The sequence below is a fragment of the Parasteatoda tepidariorum genome, chromosome 3, assembly GCF_043381705.1.
Source record: "Parasteatoda tepidariorum isolate YZ-2023 chromosome 3, CAS_Ptep_4.0, whole genome shotgun sequence".
NCBI lineage: Eukaryota > Metazoa > Arthropoda > Arachnida > Araneae > Theridiidae > Parasteatoda > Parasteatoda tepidariorum.
Window position 1 is genome coordinate 539,963 of NC_092206.1, and position 22,852 is coordinate 562,814.

The 22,852-nt window shown below is 30.4% G+C and overlaps 1 protein-coding gene across 1 annotated transcript in view; it reads right to left on the bottom strand.

Moving 5' to 3' along the window:
- LOC107454021 (matrix metalloproteinase-17) overlaps positions 1-21,486 on the bottom strand; it is a gene marked incomplete in the record, with an annotated part of 51,365 nt that extends 29,879 nt beyond the window's left edge. Inside the window, 1 exon segment of the mRNA XM_043050699.2 lies at positions 21,199-21,486. Within this exon segment, the coding sequence (XP_042906633.1) occupies positions 21,199-21,297 (99 nt within the window).
- Between the last annotated feature and the right edge of the window lie 1,366 nt (positions 21,487-22,852).

A 22,852-nucleotide genomic window follows, 5' to 3' on the forward strand; every position in this document is an offset into this window, starting at 1 on the left:
GTTTTTTAACGCTGAAAATTATTTTCAAACTAATATCTTTACATATCTTGATGTTTTTGTTATTAAAAATGTCAACAATTAACTTTTTTAACAATTTTATATCAATATTTTACTAAAAACATGATTATCAAACTGAATTCCTATCACTGCACAAAGTAGCCCCACTTGGCGAATGAACTACTGGGCTAATCAGTTCCCGAAATTCACGGTAAAATCATGGTGACCAAAATTCTAAGTACGGAAAATCGTATGCACGCTTTTTTTTTTCGATGAATAAAATGCGGTAAAGAGACCTCCCACATTCATTAGAGTGTAGTGACGTCAAAAGATCGCAAAAGGGAAGGAAACAAAAGTAGTATTTTTCAGAAAATGAATGGGTTCGCGAAAAAACAAAGATCCCTGTTAATGATTCTATTTCAAACCACATTAAATGGTAAAACAAAGACATTCATTTTTCTCTACTTACTCATTCAATAAGACAACACCCCCATATCTTAAAAAATTTTATTTGTTTTTTCAGTTTTGAAAGTAAAAAAAAATATATAAAAACGCACTTTTATTTTCTGGGGAAAATAGGGAAAAAAATACATTTCTAAAATTAAGAAAGAAAGAAAAAATATATCTTAATCTAGAACAATGATAATACTAGAACCTTAAATAATATCAAGCTTTTTTTGATGGAACCCCGGGACAGTAGCATCTGTGAATGTACTAACTAAAAAAAGAAAAGAAAAACTAATACTAATTTGAAAATATTGAAGCACCTGAATGAGTTCTTGATGTATGCTGAAAATGAGTGAGAGGAGCTAAATTATAGTTCAAGTTAAAAACGTTTTGAGAATAGTTACCCGGATTCCTTGATATGTGTTTTTTTTTTTAATTGAAAATTTTGATAAGAAATGTAGATCGAATTTTTTTTAATAAAAACACATCCTTTTAATTATTTATTCAACTTTTTTTAAATTTTTTTATTTATTTTTTCATGGGCACCCAAGTCAATACTTTTGATGGTTTTCCCTTGATGGACCAACATATTTCTGATTCTAACCATCAATAGTTCCATCATTGACCATTATATTTTTTTGATGGTAACCAGCACCCCAATGAAGGAATTCGGATTGATGGTCCTACATAAGAATAGCAACTTGTTTTGTTCATGTTAAACCAATAGAAATTTCCATCACAGTTTCTTATGAAATCAAACCTTGGATTGGTTCATGAACCACTTCAATGCATGAATTCGGTCTGATTTATGATGGGTCAAAATAGATGATGATGGTCTGCTGAAACAATTCTCATTTAACCATCCTCATGGAAATGTATAGTTGGAACCATGAGAATCAAACTTCTCTTGATGGTTAACCATCAGAGGATTTAAAGTATCATTTTCCATCATGAAATGATGCAAGGCATATCAAACACAATATGAGCACAGAATGGAAAATGTTGGATGATGGTTGTTCGACCCTCATGAATCGACCATCAAAAGATCATCAAAAAATTTTGATGGGACCATCAATAATTTTAACTTGGGCACTCTACTTAAATAATTTCGTAGAAATAACGGAAATATTAAATATGTTATTGATTGGATATAAATATTATTTTATTGTTCATTGAAGGTTTCTAAAATCAATAAAAAGATATAAGTCTTGGGATTATTTCCATGGAACCCGAAGGTTCCACGAAACAGGAGAACCGCTTATCTAGAATATTGTATTGCTCCTTATTGTCCAAGATTCACATTTTTTGCAATTTTCAAATAGCTGAAAAAGAATCAATAGTTTGTACTTATCAGACCTAAAACGTAGGGTGCATTATTTTCGTCTATAACAAAATATAAAAATATTATAGATCTATAACAAAATATGACGTCTTTTATTATTTATTTTTTAACCTTTGTTGAACCCAATTTTTTTGGGTTTACGACCACTCATGTCCGTAACCTTGTCATTTGGAACCCAATCCAGAAGACAAGGAAACTCCTGTATCAAATATTGAGAGAAATCTTGCCTTCGTGGAGGACTTTTTGATGGAACTAACCCGCATTTGCGTTACATGGAGAGGAAAACCTCCTACTGTTAGCCTGACGGCAAGGGGACTCTAACCCATGATCCGTCTACCACTGAGGATATTTTTCGTCAGCACTGTGGTCGGTGCAAGCCGGATGTGGAATTCGTATCGACCGGCCATCTCTGGGATTCGAACTCGGTTCACTTTATTGGAGGGTGAACGCTCTATCCCCTGAGCCATCATGGCTCTGTTATTGTCCATTGTTAGCCTCAAAAAAAAAACTGATACAAAGAAATCACCAAAAAAAATTTAATTCTTCATCCAAATGAATAGGAACGAAGAACGATAGGGATCGATGAAATGAACAGCAAGTAAAATGAAGAGGATCGTGTCTTTTAATATTTAAAGAGGAGCGCCATAAAAGCATTTAATGAATGACTCGCCAAATTCAAAATAGAAAAAGCAGACAGTGTCATTTAAGACAAAGAACAAGTAACAAATGGAATTATCTTGCTTTGACCCGTCATGTTCAAGTGATGATCTATTTATAAAGACATTAACATTTATTTCAATATCATTACATTTTTTCCCGCTCATTAACATCCAACTTCAAGACTTCGAGAATCGCTTTCTTCATCTTAGAATAATTTTTGTTTTCAGTATTCTTCTAGAATATATTCTCTTTCCGCTCCAGTGTATCCCATTTGGAAAAATTTATTAAGAAATATTACAATAAATTTTTCCTAGATCAGGTTTGTGATACTATAAACTTCCCTACTTGAAATGTCGTATGACGTCATGTTCCTAGATTTAGAAGTTGATATGAAATTCAATTCTATTGAAAATTTATGTTGCGAAATCAAATCATATTTAATTTTAAAAAAATTAAATATTGTTTTTTCTAAGAAATTGAAATCAGTTGTATTAAATAATAGTTCGTAAGAACATTAGTTCGAAAAAGTTTTTTTTCTTACGAACTAACTTCTCTATTCTACAAATTGTTTTCACTATAAAGTTACAGATTAAGCGAAGACAATACGAAAATAAGTTGATTAGCAAACAATATTACTTACTTCCATACATAAATGCTTGTTTAAAAAGAATTACCTCCTATGTCCGGAATGTTTTATTGTGGATAGAATTCGTAAATGCCCCCCCCCAACACTTTGTACTTTTTATCGGGCTCGAGTAGCCTAAAATACACTATTAATCCCAACACTCCGTTGTTTTATAATGGGCAAAAGTAAGAAATAGCAAAGATGATAATCAGTAGAATCAGTTAAAATTATTAATCAGTTCAAATCAGTAAATATCAGCTAAAATAAAAAGGAATTCTAAAATAAAGTCTGTCACTAAAATCAATAAACAGAGTTACGTAATTAGAATATAGGAATAAAATTAAATGGAGGCAAGCAGTAGATAAAATAGTGTAAACCAGTGGTTAAAATATATATAAAGATTTAAACTTCAAGAGAGAAAGAAAGTTAGGAGATCCCCGTGAATTGGTTATCTAGGATGTCTTCAAGCGTTATAATGATTTTGATAAGTTTATATGAAGAAGATAAGTAATTGATGCATTCTTTATAAAAAATAATCTTCATTTATTACTAATGGCAGAACCCTTCACTTGAACTTCGAAAAGAAATTTCTTCTTTGATTTGTCTCGTTGTAATAACACTGAGCAAAATTGCTTTATATATATTTTTAATTACAATATTTCTGCCAGAAAAGTATAAAATCTATAGCAATCCTAGACTTGGTACCTCAGGGGATAGAGCACTCTTCTCCCAATGAGTTGAGCGGGGTTCGATGGCTGTTCGATACGAATTTCATATGCGGTTAGCGCCGCCCACAGTGCTGTCGTAATATATCCTCAGTGGTAGACGGATCTCGGGTTAGAGTCCCCGCACCGAAAGATTAACCTTGGGATGTTTTCGTGATTTTCCTCTCCATGTAACGCAAAAGCGAGTTAGTTCCATTCATTAAGTCCTCCACGAAGGAAAATTTCTCCACTTACTTGATCCTAAAGTTCGGGCTCAAAATGAAAAGGCTACATTGGTAGTCATTAACTCAAAATTGGGTCGGCTGTTCAACGACAGTTATAAAATAGAAGGAAGAAAAAAAATGTGAATTTAAGAAACATATAAAAAAAATGACGATTGGAACAGAATTTCTCAATATTGTTTGCCTCAAGCACTTTTTTTTTATCATTTTTAGATTAAAAAAAAAAATTTAAAAAAATGCATGCTGTCCCATAAACAAATGCTGACTCGACAAAAACTGACTGTTATTGCTGACTCGTTGTTTACATAGCTTTTCTCTGATCCATTGATTGGTTTTTCTTTCATCCATCATTCTTACTTTATTCACTCGCTATACTATATCTAAATTTGTACATAATAACAGTTTTCGTGAAGAGAACTTGTAATAAAATATTTATGAAGTATACTATCTAAATAGCCGTTTAAAATAAATTAAAAATGATCTCGTGTAAAAAAAACATCAACCAAAGATTTTTTTTAAAAAATTATATATTTTTAAATCATTTTAACTGAATCATTAATTAATTTAAATCATTTTAACTTAAATTCAACTCATTGGTTTCACATAATACATTTCATGCAACCAAACTAAACAAAGAGTTTTTAAATATATTAATTAGATAATTGAGAAAGAAGATGATGGGCGTCACACAGGTCCAATTTTTAAAGGGGAACGAGATTAAAATGTAGGAATAGTTCTTTGAATTTCACACAAGAGAAAAAAAACATTTTTACATACAAATATATGAAGAAAGAAACATTTTATTTTTATCACGTCTTTGTTTTTAACTTTGGCGAAATTAAATCGTTGTTGAATAGTGAAAATTTTCTTTTTCTGAAATATTGATTTATTAAATACTGACTGACTTTTGACCCAAGTGAATTTTGTCCCAATAGATAATTAATGTTGCATACGCCATGCAGCGCCACCTGCAAACTCCCTCTACATTCACTCACGGAACGGCTACGGGGAGAGAACTCATTAAGATGTTCCAGCTCTAATTATTTTGTATTGCCATTTAAGTGTTTTTTGTCATAATAAAAGCTTTAAAACGCAACCCTTTGAAGCTTCATCGACACTCCGTAACATGTTCTCCAGGGGTCAGTTTGTGAGGGACCTTTTCTGGGAGAACTTGGAAGGGAAGATTTTTCCCCTTACTATCGTTATTAGAGTTTCCTTTGATTTCATATTTTTGTGCCTTTTCCAAAAATGTCGGAAATAAGGTACATAAAATCCTCGCAAGGTGGTTATTTGCTACTATAATAACAATTATTTGCTTAATGGACGTAGTAAGTATAAAGATGAAACATTGTATTGGAAATGTGAGAATAGGTCCTGCACCGCCAAAATTATAACAAATTAAACTAATTTAAAATTATCTCTGAGTATCTATAGATAATCTGAGTGTATCTATAAATTATTTCTAATTATTGATGTCAATGACGTTTATATTTGAGTAAAGGTAAAATTTTAATCAATTCTTACACAACAATCATTGAAACAAATACTCGAAACCCAAATAAATATTTCAAAAAAAACAAAATCTTTATTTATATATTTTTTCAAAACTCATCAATCATCCTCTAAGACGAAGTTAACTTTTGTGTTAAAATAATTCTTTACAAACTCATGTAATGCGTGTTTGTGTCGCGTGGGAAAATGTCTTTCTAACAGCCCACAAACAAGAAAAAAAGAAGAAGAAATATCCGAAGCATTCTTCTGAAATTATACCACGGTGTTTATGCTCTTTCAACAATTGTTTCGAGCATCTAGTGTTAGATAATTTTTGAGAAAACAATTTGGATAGAATTAAGTCTTCTAAAACCATCTTAAAAAGTGTTTCTATGAAGATATTGTTCTTAGAATTTTTGATAGAATATTGGTTAGTAAAACTAGACAATATTTCAAATTTTTCAGATCTTAATATGATATCCAAATTTTTGTATTTCAAATAACTGCCATTAAAAAAAAAATCAAATTATAGAAAAAAAGATGTTTAAACTAATGAAGATTAATGTTCATTTTTTATTTCGTATAATTTTAATTCTAATAATCCTCGAAACAGTGCGCATTTAACTGATAGCACTCATATTATTACAGTCTACAAATTTATTTTTGTAGAAAAAATTATTGAAATCTTGAGTTTTTAGTTGAAATTACACTATCTGGCCAAATTATTCGACGCACTCTGAGATTCTATGTAAAATCTTAAATATCAGGTGATACAGCTTCACACGGTTTGCACTTGCTTACGTTCGTGGTTAACATTGTAATGCAAAACGTTAAAAATAAATAGAAAGTAGGGTAGAGTCGGGTAGCCCCGCCCACTTAAGGAGCATTGCTTATATTTCTGTATAATATTGAGTAATAATCAATATTTTTGTATGTTTCTATTGTTTTATCATCTAATTAAATAATGCAAAAAGAATAAACCAAAAAAAGAATAGTTTAACTTAAAAAAATAGAAATTTAAAAAAAGATGTTTTTCCGCTCTTTTCAAACTGTGTCGGGTAGCCCCGCCCAGTTACAAAAATTATGTTTTTTGACTGTTTTTTCAGCCGTAAATGAAAATGACCAATGTATTGACAATAGATAAACCTCATTTATCATTTTTATCACAAAATTATTTTATTTATTACATAATTTTAGTGAATTCTATCATTTAATAACAATCATTTCATAATCACAATATTTGTTGTTAAAAATGCATATAACAAACAAATTTGAAGCAATAAAATAATAATCTCTGCACCCGCACATTTATCGACGAAATAAAATTGGGCGGTGATACCCGACATTCATGTGAGCAGGGCTACCCGAAATCTAATTTTTTTGGTAATTNTTGACAGTGGGGGGGGGGATACCCGACTCTCCCCTATATAAAAAATCTCCTAAATAAAAACCCATGACATGTATGTTTAAATATAAAAGCCTCAAAACATGTCATTATTAAAAAAGAAACTACAGTGCGTCTCATCATTTGATCTAATTATCCTAATATAATACCTGATATTAGGATATTCCATATTTATATAATATATATCGTCTAATTTGTCCAATCGTCAAATTTATATTATATATATCGCCTCATTTGATGGGTTACATTGATACACGATCGCAAACAAGTCAGGTAGTATAATATCATCTGATAATAAAGATTTTACATGGATGTGCAACCTGTTGATGTGTGGCCCGCGGGAACTTCTGAACGCAAAAAAAAATTTCTTTTCATTTCGTTTTTGCTTCAACATTATACATTTTCTTTTATTAAAATATTTAATTCAAACTTATATGACTCTATGTAATGCGTATTTTTTTTTCTTTTTTTTTTTTGCACTTTTATTTTGTGAGCTTCTTTTTGGTTAGAATTTATATCTCCCTTCAAAAATGGAAACAAATTTTTTTTGAAAAAAATATTACTTTTTTTAGTTTCAAATAAATTCAAATAATTAAATGTATTTAATTTTCTGCAAATATGTTACTAAGTTTACTGATAAAAATATTTGGTGCTTAAAATATTAATGCTTAAATAAAAATTATCATATTTGCTGCTAGCATGAATGCATCAATGAAATGCATTTTTACAGAAGCAAATGAAACCAGATAAATGTACTGTAATACTCGTATTTAAAAAAAAAAGGTGTTTATGGTTTGTGTAGCCACATTATCGTACTCTCTTAAGAAACCTAACGAATAAAATAATATTTTTTTATTCCATTCTAATGCTAATAGGTCAATTGGATTCTACAAATAATGTTAGTCGTTCGAAATTCCATCTCCAGAAACGAGAGCAATAAATTCGATAGTGTGTTTTCTCTTTTTGCTAAGGCTTCTAGACTCCGTCTGTGACGTTTCCATAACAACCCACAATCGATTTTGAGGCAGATTCACTGACAGGGCAGCCATCTTCAGATGTTAAATATTGCTTATAATTTTTATTAAGATTCAACTAATTGAATTTCTATTTTATCTTTCAGAGCCACTAAGTGCTCATTCCTTTTTGTAATATATGGTATCAAATGACAGTGAACTCTCGCTACTACGATATCCGATACTACAATAATATTTCTTGGTCCAGGCGAACTTACATATGAATTAATGTAATCCACCTCTCAATGTTGCGACATTCTCTGAAGACCCCCTGCAAAACGATTTTTTTTTTCTTCCTTCAAATGTCAGCCTTATTTTCTCCATTTATTATTGGTTTTCAAATGATGTAAAAAATCATATTTTGCCGGGTTTTTTTTTCCGGTCTTTTTCTGACAAGAGAAGTCTCACTGCTGATTACGTACTTATTTCTTTTCACTGCAGTGAATGGTTTTTTGAATTCAGATCTCAATACTTGATGTACCACCCCGAGACCTTCCACTCTTATAATTACCTCCCTTATCTCTTACGTGGTCGCAGATGTAACAGATTTCATATTTAACCATAACGACCAAATTAAATTTTCATACAATATATAAATAGACACATATAACATTAAAATCTTATAGCGTTCCCAAAGTATGCCGACACAATAAAATATATAGCACTCTATTTATTGTGTTACCCAAAATAGTGCTGTAGCGAGGTTGTACTATATTTTGAATTTAAAGCCGTATCTACTAAATGGAATAATGATAAGGGAACCATCACAGAATTAAAACAAAAATTTAAACGACTTAAGTGATGAATTAAAACAATAAAATTATGACAAAATGGTTGAATGAACTTGTTAGAAAATGATGTAAATAAATAAAATTATTCTGATATATCATGAAGTGTTTTTCTTTCTTAGGTATTGATTTAAAATGAACTGAATTTAAAACTTAGAAAAGTGTCAGGGAGCACAATTTATTATTTAGGGCCTTTATCTGGGTTAACACAGATAATCACAATTGTGATTTTTTTGAGCCGTGACGGGGCTCAGATAATAGAGCGTTCACCCTCCAATGAGGTGAACCGGGTTCGAATCCTAGCGATGGCTGGTCGATACGAAAACCCGCATCTAGCTTGCACCGACCACAGTGCTGAAGTAAAATATCCTCAGTGAGAGACGAATCATGGGTAATAGTCCTCTTTCCCTCGGGCTAACCGTGGGAGTTTTTGTGGTTTTCCTCTCCATGTAACGCAAATGCGAATTAGTTCCGTCAAAAAATCCTCCACGAAGGCGAGTTTCTCCCAATACTTGATCCGGATGTTTCCTTGTCTTCTGGATTGGGTTCAAAATGACAAGGCAACGGAGTTTAACATTAATAGTTGTAAGTTTATTTTCGTTAACTTTGCACCCCCTACTGAAAATGCGACATCTCTTCTGATTGATAGTGTTTAATTTCTCTTTAATGTTTGTTTGTATTTAGTTCATTTCTAAGTAACTCAGTTTCACGGATTTCATATTCTCCCTATTTGTTAAAACTATAATATGTTTGTTATGTGATTGAACAGCTGCACGCACTTTCGGAGTCTCCCCGGATACCGGGGGCGGGGTTAAGCTAGTTATTAGTAGTCGTAAGCCCAAAAAATTGGGTCGGCTGTTCTACGGTTATAAAAAAAATTTAACAAATATTTTAAAAAATTGTGACCTTTATCTGTTTTATTAACGTTAATATTAAAAAAAAACAATAAATAATTTATAAAATAAAATTTAATGCATGAAATATCATCTTTGAATAAAAGATGTTAATAATTGTGTGCAAAGTCGTGGCATCAGCAGAGATGAGTGTTCGCCTCCAAATGAGGGGACTACGAGTTCGAACCCCAGCGATGGATGGCCGGAACGAATTTCGCTCGCACTAACAGTGTTGATCGCATATCCTATATGGTATTCGGCTAATAGGTTAGATCGGGCTAATCGTGAGAGGTTTTCATTTCAATGTAACCGAATTAGTTATATCAAAAGGCTGTTTGTTGGTTGATACAGTTGTCTTAGGTTCAAAACTTAAAGAATAGGGAGGTGTACATTGATGCATCATTCAACGCCGGTTTAAAAAATATAATTGTGTGCAAAATGATGCACTGTACGATAAATATTACACAAATGATTTTTCGTGTCACTGTTTGAACATTATCGAAAAGAGAGCAGCGTTTTCCTTTTATTTTCTTGACCTTCACAAACGCATCGTCAAAGCCTGTTTTTTACGAACCAGTCGTGTGTCTATTCATTGGGGATTGTTTGAGGAAAACCTTTCATTTGCTGGCGTGTATATATGGAGAAATAATTGTTCCAATTGTCTGTCCAAATATTTCAACGAAGCAAAAATTATGACGGGTGGGCCCAATAGTTGGTGCTATCAGAATGTTTTAGGGCAGGGCAGCCCGATTTACTTCAAGGACCGATAGTCAGATTCATTGTGCAAAAATATTTGGCAATTGTAAAATTATTATTATAAGTTAATAAAATATCAAAATTGCTAACATTTTTGGCGATGCCCACAGTTTCAGGAACTCTGTTTTAGAAGAAGAATTTTTATAATTCGTCGCCATTTTTTTTCTACTTTTTCCACCATTTTTTTTACTTTTTAACAAAAATGTTTAGCATTTTTTTTTAACTAATAATTATAAAAGCATAATAATATCTAATGAAATTTTATTGATAGCAAAATATTTTTTTGAAATTTTTTCCTTAGAGTTAGGGATTACGTTTAGATGATATGCTGCTCGAAAAAATATTTTTAGTTATTCACAGTTTTGAATAAAACGACCGGAAGTGACGCAATGACAACTAGACAAATTTGTGTAGCTGTCCTTATTACCTTTTATGAATTGAAAAAAATCAGTTGTTTACACTCAATATTCTTGTCGTAGGTGCAAGTTACTTGTGAAAATCGTGCATTGCTTTTATATTTGGTCATTTATTCATGAATAAAATGCTAATAGAATATTCTCGAAGAAGACACTATGTCTATGGCAGATGTCATTTTAAAGCCGAAAGATAAGATCAAACATATAAAACCGCAGGATGCAAACAACCTAAATTACGTTGCTTCCTCAGTATATGAAACATGTTTGTGATAACACGCAAATTAAATTTTAAAAAAAAAATTTANAAAAAAAAAAAAAAAAGACTTAGTTTACTAACCTTTGAAATTGTTTCTTATTGCATTTTTTTTCCTTAAAATTCAATGTTTTCCATACAAAAAAATAGTTTGTGAACAAAGTATACAATTATTTTAGTCTTGTATAAGAACATTTCGTCAATACAGTCCCTGGCCATATTATTCGACGCATTATAAGATATATATATATATATATATATATATATCAATCGAAATCACTCTTTAATTCATTAGGTAATCCGGAACTAAAGAGAGTTAGCATATCCCCGATTTTGCAAAGGATGAAAATAATCTTAGCACATATTTTCCATAGAAATGTGCACAACAGGATGTAAATATGTTTTTCAATAGGAAACAAAGCAGTTTGTGTAAGAATTTTTTTATGTCGCCGACGTAAAACATGGCGTTAAATAATAATAAATAAAAAAACTTTCGCAAAAGAAAAAATCGGAAATGAAGCAAACTGTGTGAAGAACTAAGCAAGTCTTGGCTCTAAGTCAAATGATCGTCTGTTTCCCCTCCACTGGAATGAAAGAAATTATTCCACCTAAATGTGAAATAGTATGTTTCCACATCTCTTTGTCCATAACTCGATATATATCCGGGATCGATCTTACTGATTATTATATCCATCGTTGAACAGTCGACCCAATTTTTAGGGTTTACGACATCTAATGTTCAACTCAGTAGCCTTTTCATTTTGAAACCAGAAGACAAGGGAACTCTAGGATCCAGTATTGGGAGAAATTTGCCTCCGTGGAGGAATTTTTGATAATAATAATCCACATTTGCGTTACATAGTGGGGAAAACTACGAAATCTTCTTAAGGTTTGCCTGACGGACTCTAATCCATGATCTGTCATGAAGTGTCTGATTCGTCTTGAGTTTCGTGTTTAAAAATTTCTTTGTTGGGAGTGGAACTACGAATAAATAAAATTCTGAATTTAAAACTACTATAGAATCGAATTCTTTACACTGTCTATGAGAATATGTCAAAATAAGTCATGTTTTTTGAGGGGGAAAAAACTCAAAAACATTTCAAAGAATTGTAGTTTTAAAATTGTGAATAATAATTTTATTGAAATTCCGTGAAGAGTTCATTTTTAAAATGCTTCATTTTAAAAATGAAAAATAGTGTGAAGCATCCGTTTTAAAGGTAAAATAATGTGTCAGGGGTCGATTTTTACAATAAGTGTCCATTCTTGTGGTAAAATACTTTCAGAAAAAGTCCGCTTTTACGGTAAAATAATTTGTAAAGGTTTTATTTTTATGAGAAAATAATTTGAGAATAGTCCATTTTTACCATGAAATAATTTGCGTTAACGGACTTCATTTTTTCTAATACGGTCCCTGCTTTTTATACATAGCCTTTTTTTTTAATTTTATTATTATTATTTTATTTATAATTTTTTTTTCAGTCAAACAAATTTTTTTAATAATGTGTTTGCTGATGTTAATATCTTCTTAACTATAAAAGTTTGAGTGCAATCATGATGACGAATAATTTTTTTTATCTTCTGGTAAAAATTGGGGTGGCTGCGGTTAACCATTGTGAACGCAAGAAGAACAGCATAAATGCAATGCGAAGGAAACGTGGGTGCAAATTTTCACCTTTGCCAATTCTTCTTCTTTTTTTTTCGGTTCTTCTTCTTTTTACCACTTCAACCTGCCCTCATTTTCAATTCATCACTGCCACCATAGAGTATCATGTGATTATCTCGAATTCATATACTACAGTCCCAAATTATTAGTCGAACCATAAGATTCGATGTAAAATCTCAATTATAATGTAACACTGTATTGTTTTTACACAACTGGTGAAAATGAATATATTGCTTAGTCAATAATAAAATAGTTAAAATCGATGAGCAATTATCTGCAATTATTTAAATATGAAGGGGAGAATTATAGTTGAAACTTTTCTGATCGCAACTTTAAAAATGTTAACGATAATGATATGAAGTTTAAAAACAACGCAATTTAATATGTTTTACATTACTTCTATATAAATAATTCATAAATATTACTTTTTTTATAAATAACATTAATTATATTCAACATTCTGTATCCATTCATTTAGATGCAGCTATAAACATTTGGAAACATTGTAGTGATTGACGTATGTTCAGTGGAACACATAGCTCTTCCCACAATTGCTGTGGTGATGGATGCAAAGCGTCATATATATAGTTTAGCAAACGCGAACTTTACAAATTTAATGAAAGAAATTGAAATATTAATAAGTCAAAACATGTTCAATTTTAAAGTTTAAAAACTACAAATCCTAGCCGAAGTTTTCATTTAAATTTTTTTCAGCTTCATAAATGTCATTATATGAATTTGGACAAATCATAAAACAGCATTTTTGTGGCTAACAAACAATACAAAAAAAAAATTAAAAATTTTCAAACTATTTGCTTTATACCAATTTCTATAACTGTTTATTAATATATACTGATGTATATTCCGTTTGCAAAAGCTTAATTGAATTGTCTAATGTGTTAATTTTTTGGCGATTTTAAAACGTTCCAAACATTTTGCGTAGACATTTGCTTTAAAAAAAAAATGTAATGCAAGAAAATTATATGAAAAGAAAAAGTTTCTTAAAGTCAATTTCTACTTAGGTCAACAAAGTTATGAAATAATTAAGAAAATCTTCTCTAAATTTAATTCTAAATCTTATCTAAAAATTAATTGATTATATTGTGGGGGCGGAGTTAATCGACCATGCCAACCTACCTTCATCTATCAAAAGGTACCTCGTGATAGAATAAAGTTAGCATGCTTTATATACTAGTGAATGATGTTAAACTTTTGTAGTGGTAGTTACGCCACAGTAGATTCTATCAATATTGAATGAATGAAACAAACTGTATTAACATGCAAGTGTCACACGTTTAAAACAAAATGTATTTGAACACTTGAGTGGGTGAATAAAAAATCTTTTATGAACAATATGAAGAAGATATAGGAAGGGTGTGGAACAGTGCAACCCCGTTATAATGAACAACTCCCGGTATAGAGTGAACTAAAAGAAGCTCTTTTCTGTCTTTGACAGATTTTTTTTTTCTTTCTTTCTTTCTTTGGTAATTTTAAAATTGTTTCCCAATAAAGGCCGTCCCTCCGTACGCCAGAGGAAGAGTCATTAAAAGTGAACACATTTTTTATGATTGATTTTTAATTAATTTTATATTTCTTTTTATTTAACACCAGAAAGACTGAAACTTAGCATATAACTATATTGCCCAAAATGACTGAAAGAATGTGTAAAGAAATTTGTTTAACTAATTTTTAATATTATTTACAGTTATGCAACAAGTTATTAGTAAACATTAACAATAAAAGCATTTACTTTACTTGGAAAGAAAATATTAATCTAGGCATTATTATTTGTACATTTTGTTTTTTCAAATTAAAAAGCAGTCAAAATGGCTTCCTTTAGGCAACCTAGTGTTAAATAATTTGTAATAAAAGGGAGCAGTTCGGAAAAACTAGTTACAATTGCTTGATAAAGTGAACCGAAATTTCGGCCCCTTAAAGGTTCACTATAGTTATAGTAGGAAGTACTGTAGTAGGAATCGAATAAAAAATAGTTTTAAGAAATGACATCGAAAGGTGAATGTTAATGTATCTAACCCAGGATCGTGAGTATCACGTGACCCCATTGTGGTAGGTGATTACTTTCTTGTCAAGCAATTCTTTCAAAACGCTTTTTTTCTTGAATAACTCAAGAATGCAGTTCTGGTTGGGTATAACGTAATAAAAGATGCGTCACTCACAGTTTTTTTTTTTTAAGTGTTTAGTCAGTATTTTTTAGAAATCAAACATCTTATTTAAAATTTTTAAAGAAAAATCTCAAGGACATGATGGAATATTTCATAATATACAAAATATAGAAACATCACGAGAAGAATGCTTTGGTTGTTTTATGCAGGGTATCTGCTACATTTTAGATTTTCAAATTCATGACTTTCCATTCCAAGAATTTTTTTAGGACTTAACGAAGTGACTATTTTCTCTGACAAAAACACAACAATATATTTAAAAAAGCATTATAATAACATCAATTGAAATGATAGGTGTCACCAAAACCGTTATACTCCGCATCTTCATAAATTTAAAAAAACAGAGAAAAGAAAGAGCTGAAACCATAAAATAGCAGAAAAAATACAAAAGCAAATAATTTTTTTTTTCTTCTTTTTTCTGCAAAATTATATTCTAAAGATACTTTTCTTGTTCATCGGAAAGGAAAGAAATACACCTGATTTTTCTGTTCTCATTTCGGAATTAAAAAAAAATTCGACGATGACTGGCGAACTTCAACTAGAATTTTAAATTGATAAAATAATAAAATAATAACAAAAATTCTGAAATCACAGGAAGTTTAGAAGATAATTCGCTCTAGATAGGATGTTTTTCTATCATTTTTTCAAAGAATACCATCATCTTGAAAGAACACGATAAAAAGATTTTATATTTTAATAAAATAGGACTGGGAGTGGGGATTTTGTTACAAATTCAAATATTCGGAGCACCATGAGTTGTGGGGAGATTACACTTAAATAAATTCCACTTTAAAAATTAGAGTTTTCGTTTACCTAAATCCATCACTTTCCATGATTTTTTTTTTTTTTTTAAATAGTGGAAATCATGACTTTTTAGGTGGGTACGGATATCCTGTTTATATTAGAGAAAACGTTGAAAATTATTTTGAACTGTTTCGATACAGTACTTTTTATTGCAGCAGAAAAAAAATGTGTTCATTTATGAAGTTTTACGTTTATTTAAGGCTTCGTCCATAAAAAATAATTATTCGATTTATTCTCCGAAGAAATCATTCCAAAACGTTCAAATTCCCAGGGGGCTACACAGTGGAATGATTTATTTTCACTTTACTTTTCTATTCAGCGGTGGCAACGAACTCAAACAATCACTTTGAACTCTTCTTCTTTCATTTCACTAAAATTTTCATCTCGTTCCAACGGATGCAGTTGAGAGGGAGAGGTGGGGATCTTTATCCGCATCACTTCCGCAAAAGGAACGGAAGTCACTTTCTTTTTCTTTTCTTCCGCGCTTTCTCTCATTAAAACATGGAAAAGCGTCACAACCATGATCATGAAAGCGTCAAAACATTTTTTTTTTCCTTTCTTTATACATAAACGTAGCTTTAGTCTTCTCAATAAATTAGTATAACTGGTACAAATTAAAAACATACAATTTCAAATCATACATTTAAAAAAGACAATGGGTTGGAGGCTATTTTTAGGGACGATTTTCAAGCAGACAATTAAATGTATCTGTAAATATATTCAGAGAAGAGTGCCTATCTAGAAACAATATCAAATGCGATACAGAAGGTCATCTAGGACCTATCTGTAGAAACGCATACATTGGAAAACAAATTTTCATTTTTGTCTCATTCTAATTTGTATAATTTTATTGGTTATTTCGCCATGCTACAACTTTGTCACAGTAAAAATAAAAAGGTCTTTTAACGGCGCAAATGAAATGGCAGAAAAATGATTTAACAGTACAAAATTTGTTAAAAGTGCGCTCTTGTTTAGAAATATGTTGTCTCCATTTTAAATGAGCCCGTCGTTAAGGCTTTTGAATGGATACTTTGGTTAATCATGGTGGGTGCGAACAATAATAAAATAAATTCTTTTTCATAACCTCAGTGGCTTTGAAAGTCAAATATACCACGTCCATTATTTTACTTGTTTCTTCATCATTGTAATTTATATTATTACTCAAACGATCATTTGACATAAAATTTTGACGATAAATGATACGATATACAGAATATATATTTTATCAGGTATTATATTTTTATATTGTAATTATTAGATCTAATTATCAGACGCACAGCAGTTTTTTTTAACAATGACATGTTCTGCACGAGTTTATAGGCAATATTTTTATATTTAGGCATACGTGTCATGGGTTTTTTATTCGGGAGATTTTTTATATACTTCCTATTTGTGTTTATTTTTAACGTATTGCATGACAATGTTAACCCCTTTGATACACGTTCATTCAGCAGCGTCAAAGCTGCATCACCTGAAGATTTTACATAGAATCTTTGAGTGGGCCTAATAAGGGACTGCATGTTTAGATAATTTATAAAAAAAAGGCACTTCATGCACTGGAGATGAAGGGAACAGGGTGAAAACCTCTCATGCACAGAAACTATCTTTCAAAAGCCTGTAATGTCAATGACTACAAATGGATTACAGGAAATGGATTCTTCCTGTCCTAGGATTCAGATAATTTTGTAGTTAAGAATGTCAGTTTATGAGTTGAACAGTTACCATTGTATGAATGGTCTAGTCATCATTACATGAATAGTCTAATGATCATTGTTTGAGTGGAACTGTTATTATAGGAGTCCTTCAGCTATCCAGAGGCAGGTGCACACAGGGCAGTTGCCCCGTGCCCCACATCAGAGGGCGGCCTCAATTTGTTTTAGGCTTATTTCTTTAATGAACTCTTTTTGAACGAAATATCAGTACAGTGTAAAATCCGTCAATTTTATGTTAGCTCCTTCATTCATCTATCGGATGAATACAAAAAATCTATATTTCCATGGCTTTCTAGGACGGAATTCGGCTAAATGTGTCGCCATTTCGATGGACACATTTGGCGAATGAAAAGCCTGCATTTTTACACATCGCAAAATGCGATGTGTTTACAAAAATACGGCCTTCTGATTGGCTCAAGTGAGCCATCGTCATTGCGAACATTTAGCTGAATTCCGCCTTAATGTCAGCAAGGATCTGAATATTTCGCTGCTAGATGACAAAGTGAACAATCAAGAAAACTGCATTCGGCATGATGGACATAGAATGGTCAGAAAATAAGTAAAAATGGACAGAACGATATTTCGTCAGACCAATGGAGGAAGAGGGACATTTATAGCTATTTTAGGTTCTAGTTCATTTTATGGTTACTTATGTATAATGAGGTGAAAAATTTAAATACTTCCATAAAGTTCAATTCTTCCTTACTGAAGAAGTGAAGCAGAGGGGGCCCCCCAAAGAAGTTTTTGCCCCGGGCCCCCATGAGGCTAAGTCCAGCTCTGCAACTATCATTACATAATTCGTCAAATTATTATGTGAGTCATCCAGTTATCATTATATGACTCTTGTTATAACAGTTATCACAGGAGTAGCTCTACTATCATTAAATGAATCTTCATAATATGAATGAGACAGATAGTGCCGCATGTGTGGAACAGTTAATTATATAAGTCATATAGATCACTATATGAATAGTCCAGTTAATTATTTTATTTTATTTATTTATTTTAAGTTTTTTAAATAGTTACTAGCCGTCTACAGTTTTCCACTTAACCTAAATAGAATTTTATAATTAACAAGAGCGAACGAATAATCTCTAAAATCTTATAAGCAAATTTTTTTTTTCCAACTTCCAGTTGGATAAATTTTATACAATGCATTTAAGCGAATACTTCACTGTATGCATTAATCATTCTTTCCTCCCCTGATACTACGTAATAAAAGGCACTTAACATTGTTCCTTCTTCCTTTCACGTCATTGAAACAAGGTGTACTTGTTCCAAGGCGAGAATTCCCACGGTTAATCAATTTCTTCCTTATTATTCTCTTATGAAATGACTTATTCATGAAATATTTAAGCATCATAAAAAATATTTCATATTATTTATCATAAGTTAATCTAAAGCAGTGATTCTCAACCACTGTGCTGTGGCACTTTTGTGTGCCGCCAAACTCTTAAAATGTGCCGCCATATATTAGAAATAGTACAATAAAAATTATAATGCTTTTTTTATTACAAGTAAAGTTTAAACTAAAAAAAAGTGTATAGATATATAATATTATATATATACTTTTTATAATTTTTTCACGCTTTAACCACGTGAACATCTCTTGTCTCTGACAATCTTAAAATAAGAAGGAAGTGTTTAAATTGTCTTTGACACACAATTTTAAAGAATGTTGAAATTAGTAGGAAATTTAATGACTATTAAAATTATTAATTAACAAGGCTAAAACAAGCTAAATACTAACTTACAAGCGAAAATAAAAGCTAATCATTAAAGTAAGCTATGAATTTAATAGTTGTAAAAACAAATTAACAATGGATAACTAGCAAGAAAAATAATAAGCTAACAATTAATAATTAGCAAAAAAGTTAGTTAACAAGAAATCACAAAAAATAACAATGTAATAAAAACAACATTTAATAACTATAGAAAACAGGCTAACAATTAATAATTAGCAAAAAAAACTGTTACTAACTAATAAAAAATTAGTCGAAAGAAATAATAATTCCCTTAATAAATGTGCCTTTGTAGTACATATTATTTTATTTCACATTCAAAATTATTATCACAAACTAATTAACACAGTGTATTATAGGTAAGTAAATAACTTTAAAATTTTTTTTTTTTTTCATTGTGTGCCGTCAAATTTCGAAATCGTTAAAAGTGTGACGCAACAAAAAAAAGGTTGAGAATCACTGATCTAAAGAATTACAGTCCCATATTATTAGATGCATCATAAGATTCCATGTAAAATCTTAATTATACTCTATACAGCATTATTGTTTTGACGCATTTGTTTACTCTCTCCTGCATCATTAACATTGTAGGTTAAAAATATATACAAATTAGGAAATATATAAGAAATCTCATGAATAAAAACCCATAACATAGTTGTTTAAGTATTTCCTATCAAGGCGGTGCAAATCATGTCATTATTAAAACGGTGCATCTAATCATTATAATATATAATGTTTGATATAATAAATAGTCTCATTTAATACACGAACTTGCAAACCGATTTCAGTCGCTTAAAAACAATAAAACTGTATAGAGTATCACCAAATGAATCTAATAATTCACCCTGGCCAAATTATTACATTCATTATAATTATAATACATCTAATAATTGGTCCTGTGCAAAAACTAATTTACCATTCATTTTTTTTTTCAGAAATAATTAGCATTTTGATTCAGGCTTGACTTTAAACAAATTAAGAATTTTAAATTTAATAATTAGAAATTAAAATAAATTATAGTAAAAAGTAGCGGGTGTAAAAAATCATCGATTGGTGAAATCGATTGAGATAATTATAATTATTTATTGATTGATTTTATGCGCTACATGATTGATACGCTACAATTATGCTCTACATAATTGATGCACTACATAAAGATAAATGCTACATAATGATATATAATTTTTCCTTTCATCCAAAAATGAGCATCACCAAAATGACATCTTTCCATATTCTTCTCATTTATTGCCCCCCGAACTTTTAGTTTGTGATCAATTATTTTAGCTACTAAATATTATAGATAGTGAAAACACAATCGCTCTGAATTATGGATGATATAAGTTTTATTGTTATTATTATTGCTGTTGTTTGTTTTAATAATAACGCAAAAACTTTAAATCAAACTTTTCAGAACTTTAAGAGTACAGCGTTTTACCAAAAGTAAAAGTACAATACAAAAATAATTTATGCGTCTTTATTGTCATAATTCTTTTAATTTTTTTATTTATATATTATTATTCTTTCTTTTTTTTTACAATTTTATAATTAAGTGCGAAATTTGTAATTAATATTCCTGTTAATAATTAAATGTCATAACATTTAAGAACTGTGTAAACGTTTAAATTTCAATGTTATCAAATAAAAAAAATCTTAAATAAACTTTTAAAAAATAAAAATTATTTTTCCCTTTTTTTTTCTTAGTTTACCTTTCTTGCAACAATATTATTTGTGTATTTAAATTTTTTCTGCTATTTTAAGCATACAGAAGTATTTTACAGACTTTCCTCATTACTTTAATTTTAAATTAAAAAGAACATTCTTGCTTATTTCGCCAAAATAAACAGACTCCGTTACAGATAAACAACAAACAACGTTAACAAGAAAGTGAGGATATAATCGGTACCAAACGTATAAAGTCGGCGAAAAAAGAAACTGTCGACCCTGAAACAGGTCAGTAGGTAAAAGATTGATAAAAAAAAAAACATGTAACTATAAAAGGTAAACTTAAAAAAGCTGCATAAAACAAGTCAGAGAATTTTTAAAAAAAAGCGGTTATAGTTACCGTCACAGGTTTTCCCTCAATTTTTTGAAGCAGTAATGTTCCAAGCAGGGCCGCTAAGATCAACCATGTCCCGGGGGTCAGCCCCGGTGCGTTAATCATCCTTCAGAGCCGCCCCAGTCAGGCTCCGATAGGGCCTACAGGGCGGCTACCATTTCCTTAATTGTAACCAGTTTCAAATGAATATAACTATCCAACACATGTCAGAGTATGAGAATGAACACGAATGAAAACAAACATAACTTCTACTTCGAACAGCAGTGTATCGTCTGCGACTGAGGGAGTTGCGTGAGTTGTAAATAGCGAGTTGGAAGAAAGACCGTTTTGGATTGGTTGGGGAATTTAGGGGGGAAGGCGGGCTGGGGGTTTCCTCATTACTCCTTTGTCTGTGTTTACAATTCCCCTCTCTTTCATTCCATTTCAGAAGTTCTGAATGAGGAAGGCGCGTTACCATAATTCATGGTGCGTTGAAAAATCACAGGTAGTATGCAAAAGAAATACAAAAATTTTGAATCTATATGTAGAATAATTACATTGGAAAAAAGCAGAAGCGTTACCATCATTGGTTTAATCTAGTTTCCTTACTTCAAAAACAAATTTTGTTTCAAAGAAAACAAATTATTTACATGGTCCACACAAGTTTTTATGAGCACTTATTTTTAAAAACTCTTTAAAAAAGTTAATTAAAAATAGATATCGAGAATACCATTAAAACTGCACAATTAAACAAAACGTCTTTTCTAAAATTGGATCGATTTTTTTTTTTTTTTTTTTTTTTTTTTTTTTTTTTTTTTTTTTTTGCCATTTTACTTTCCGGTCAACTTATCGATGGAACATCATTTAATGACTTAAAACTAATTTAAAAAAACTAAATATTGCAGCAACAAAACAAACAAAAAAAGCTGTATGATTCGGCAAAACTCTGTCATAATTGAAATTTTTCCATTACTTATTTTGCCATTTTGTTTTTCAATCATTTATTTATTCCTTTTTCTTTATGTAAACCTTCTACTGTTAATAATAAACGGTCAATCCTAATTAACAACAACATGAATAAAACAAGGAAAAATAATTATAACAAAATAGTTAAAAGAAAACAGCATACATATATTATTTTGATTAATTTACTTTTCTTTATTTTGTTTTCCGGATTTTTAATAATTTTGTTGTTAGATAAATGAAAAAAATATACATATCATTTTAAATACTTTTAAAAGATAATTTTAAGAATTTTTCTTCTCTTGTCATTATTTTCCATATTTTGTCAATATTTTAACTTATATATGAATAGTATATGTCCAAATTATTAGATGCACTTCTAAGATAATTACTAGGTAAATACTCATTATTGTTTTCACGCTACTGAAACCAGTTCGTGCATGAATGAGACGATATATCATATAAATTCAACGATTGGATACATGAGATGATATATCATTTAAATAGAGATTATATCAGGTACATGATAACAATGAGATCCAATGATTAGAAGCTTTTTTAATAATTGCATGTTTTGCACGTGTTTATAGGCAATACTCTTATATTTAAACATACGTGTAATGGGTTTATATACAGGATATTTTTTATACACTTCCTATTTATTTTGAAGATATTGCACTACAATGTTAACCAAGTGATACAAGTAAAAGTGCTCAGG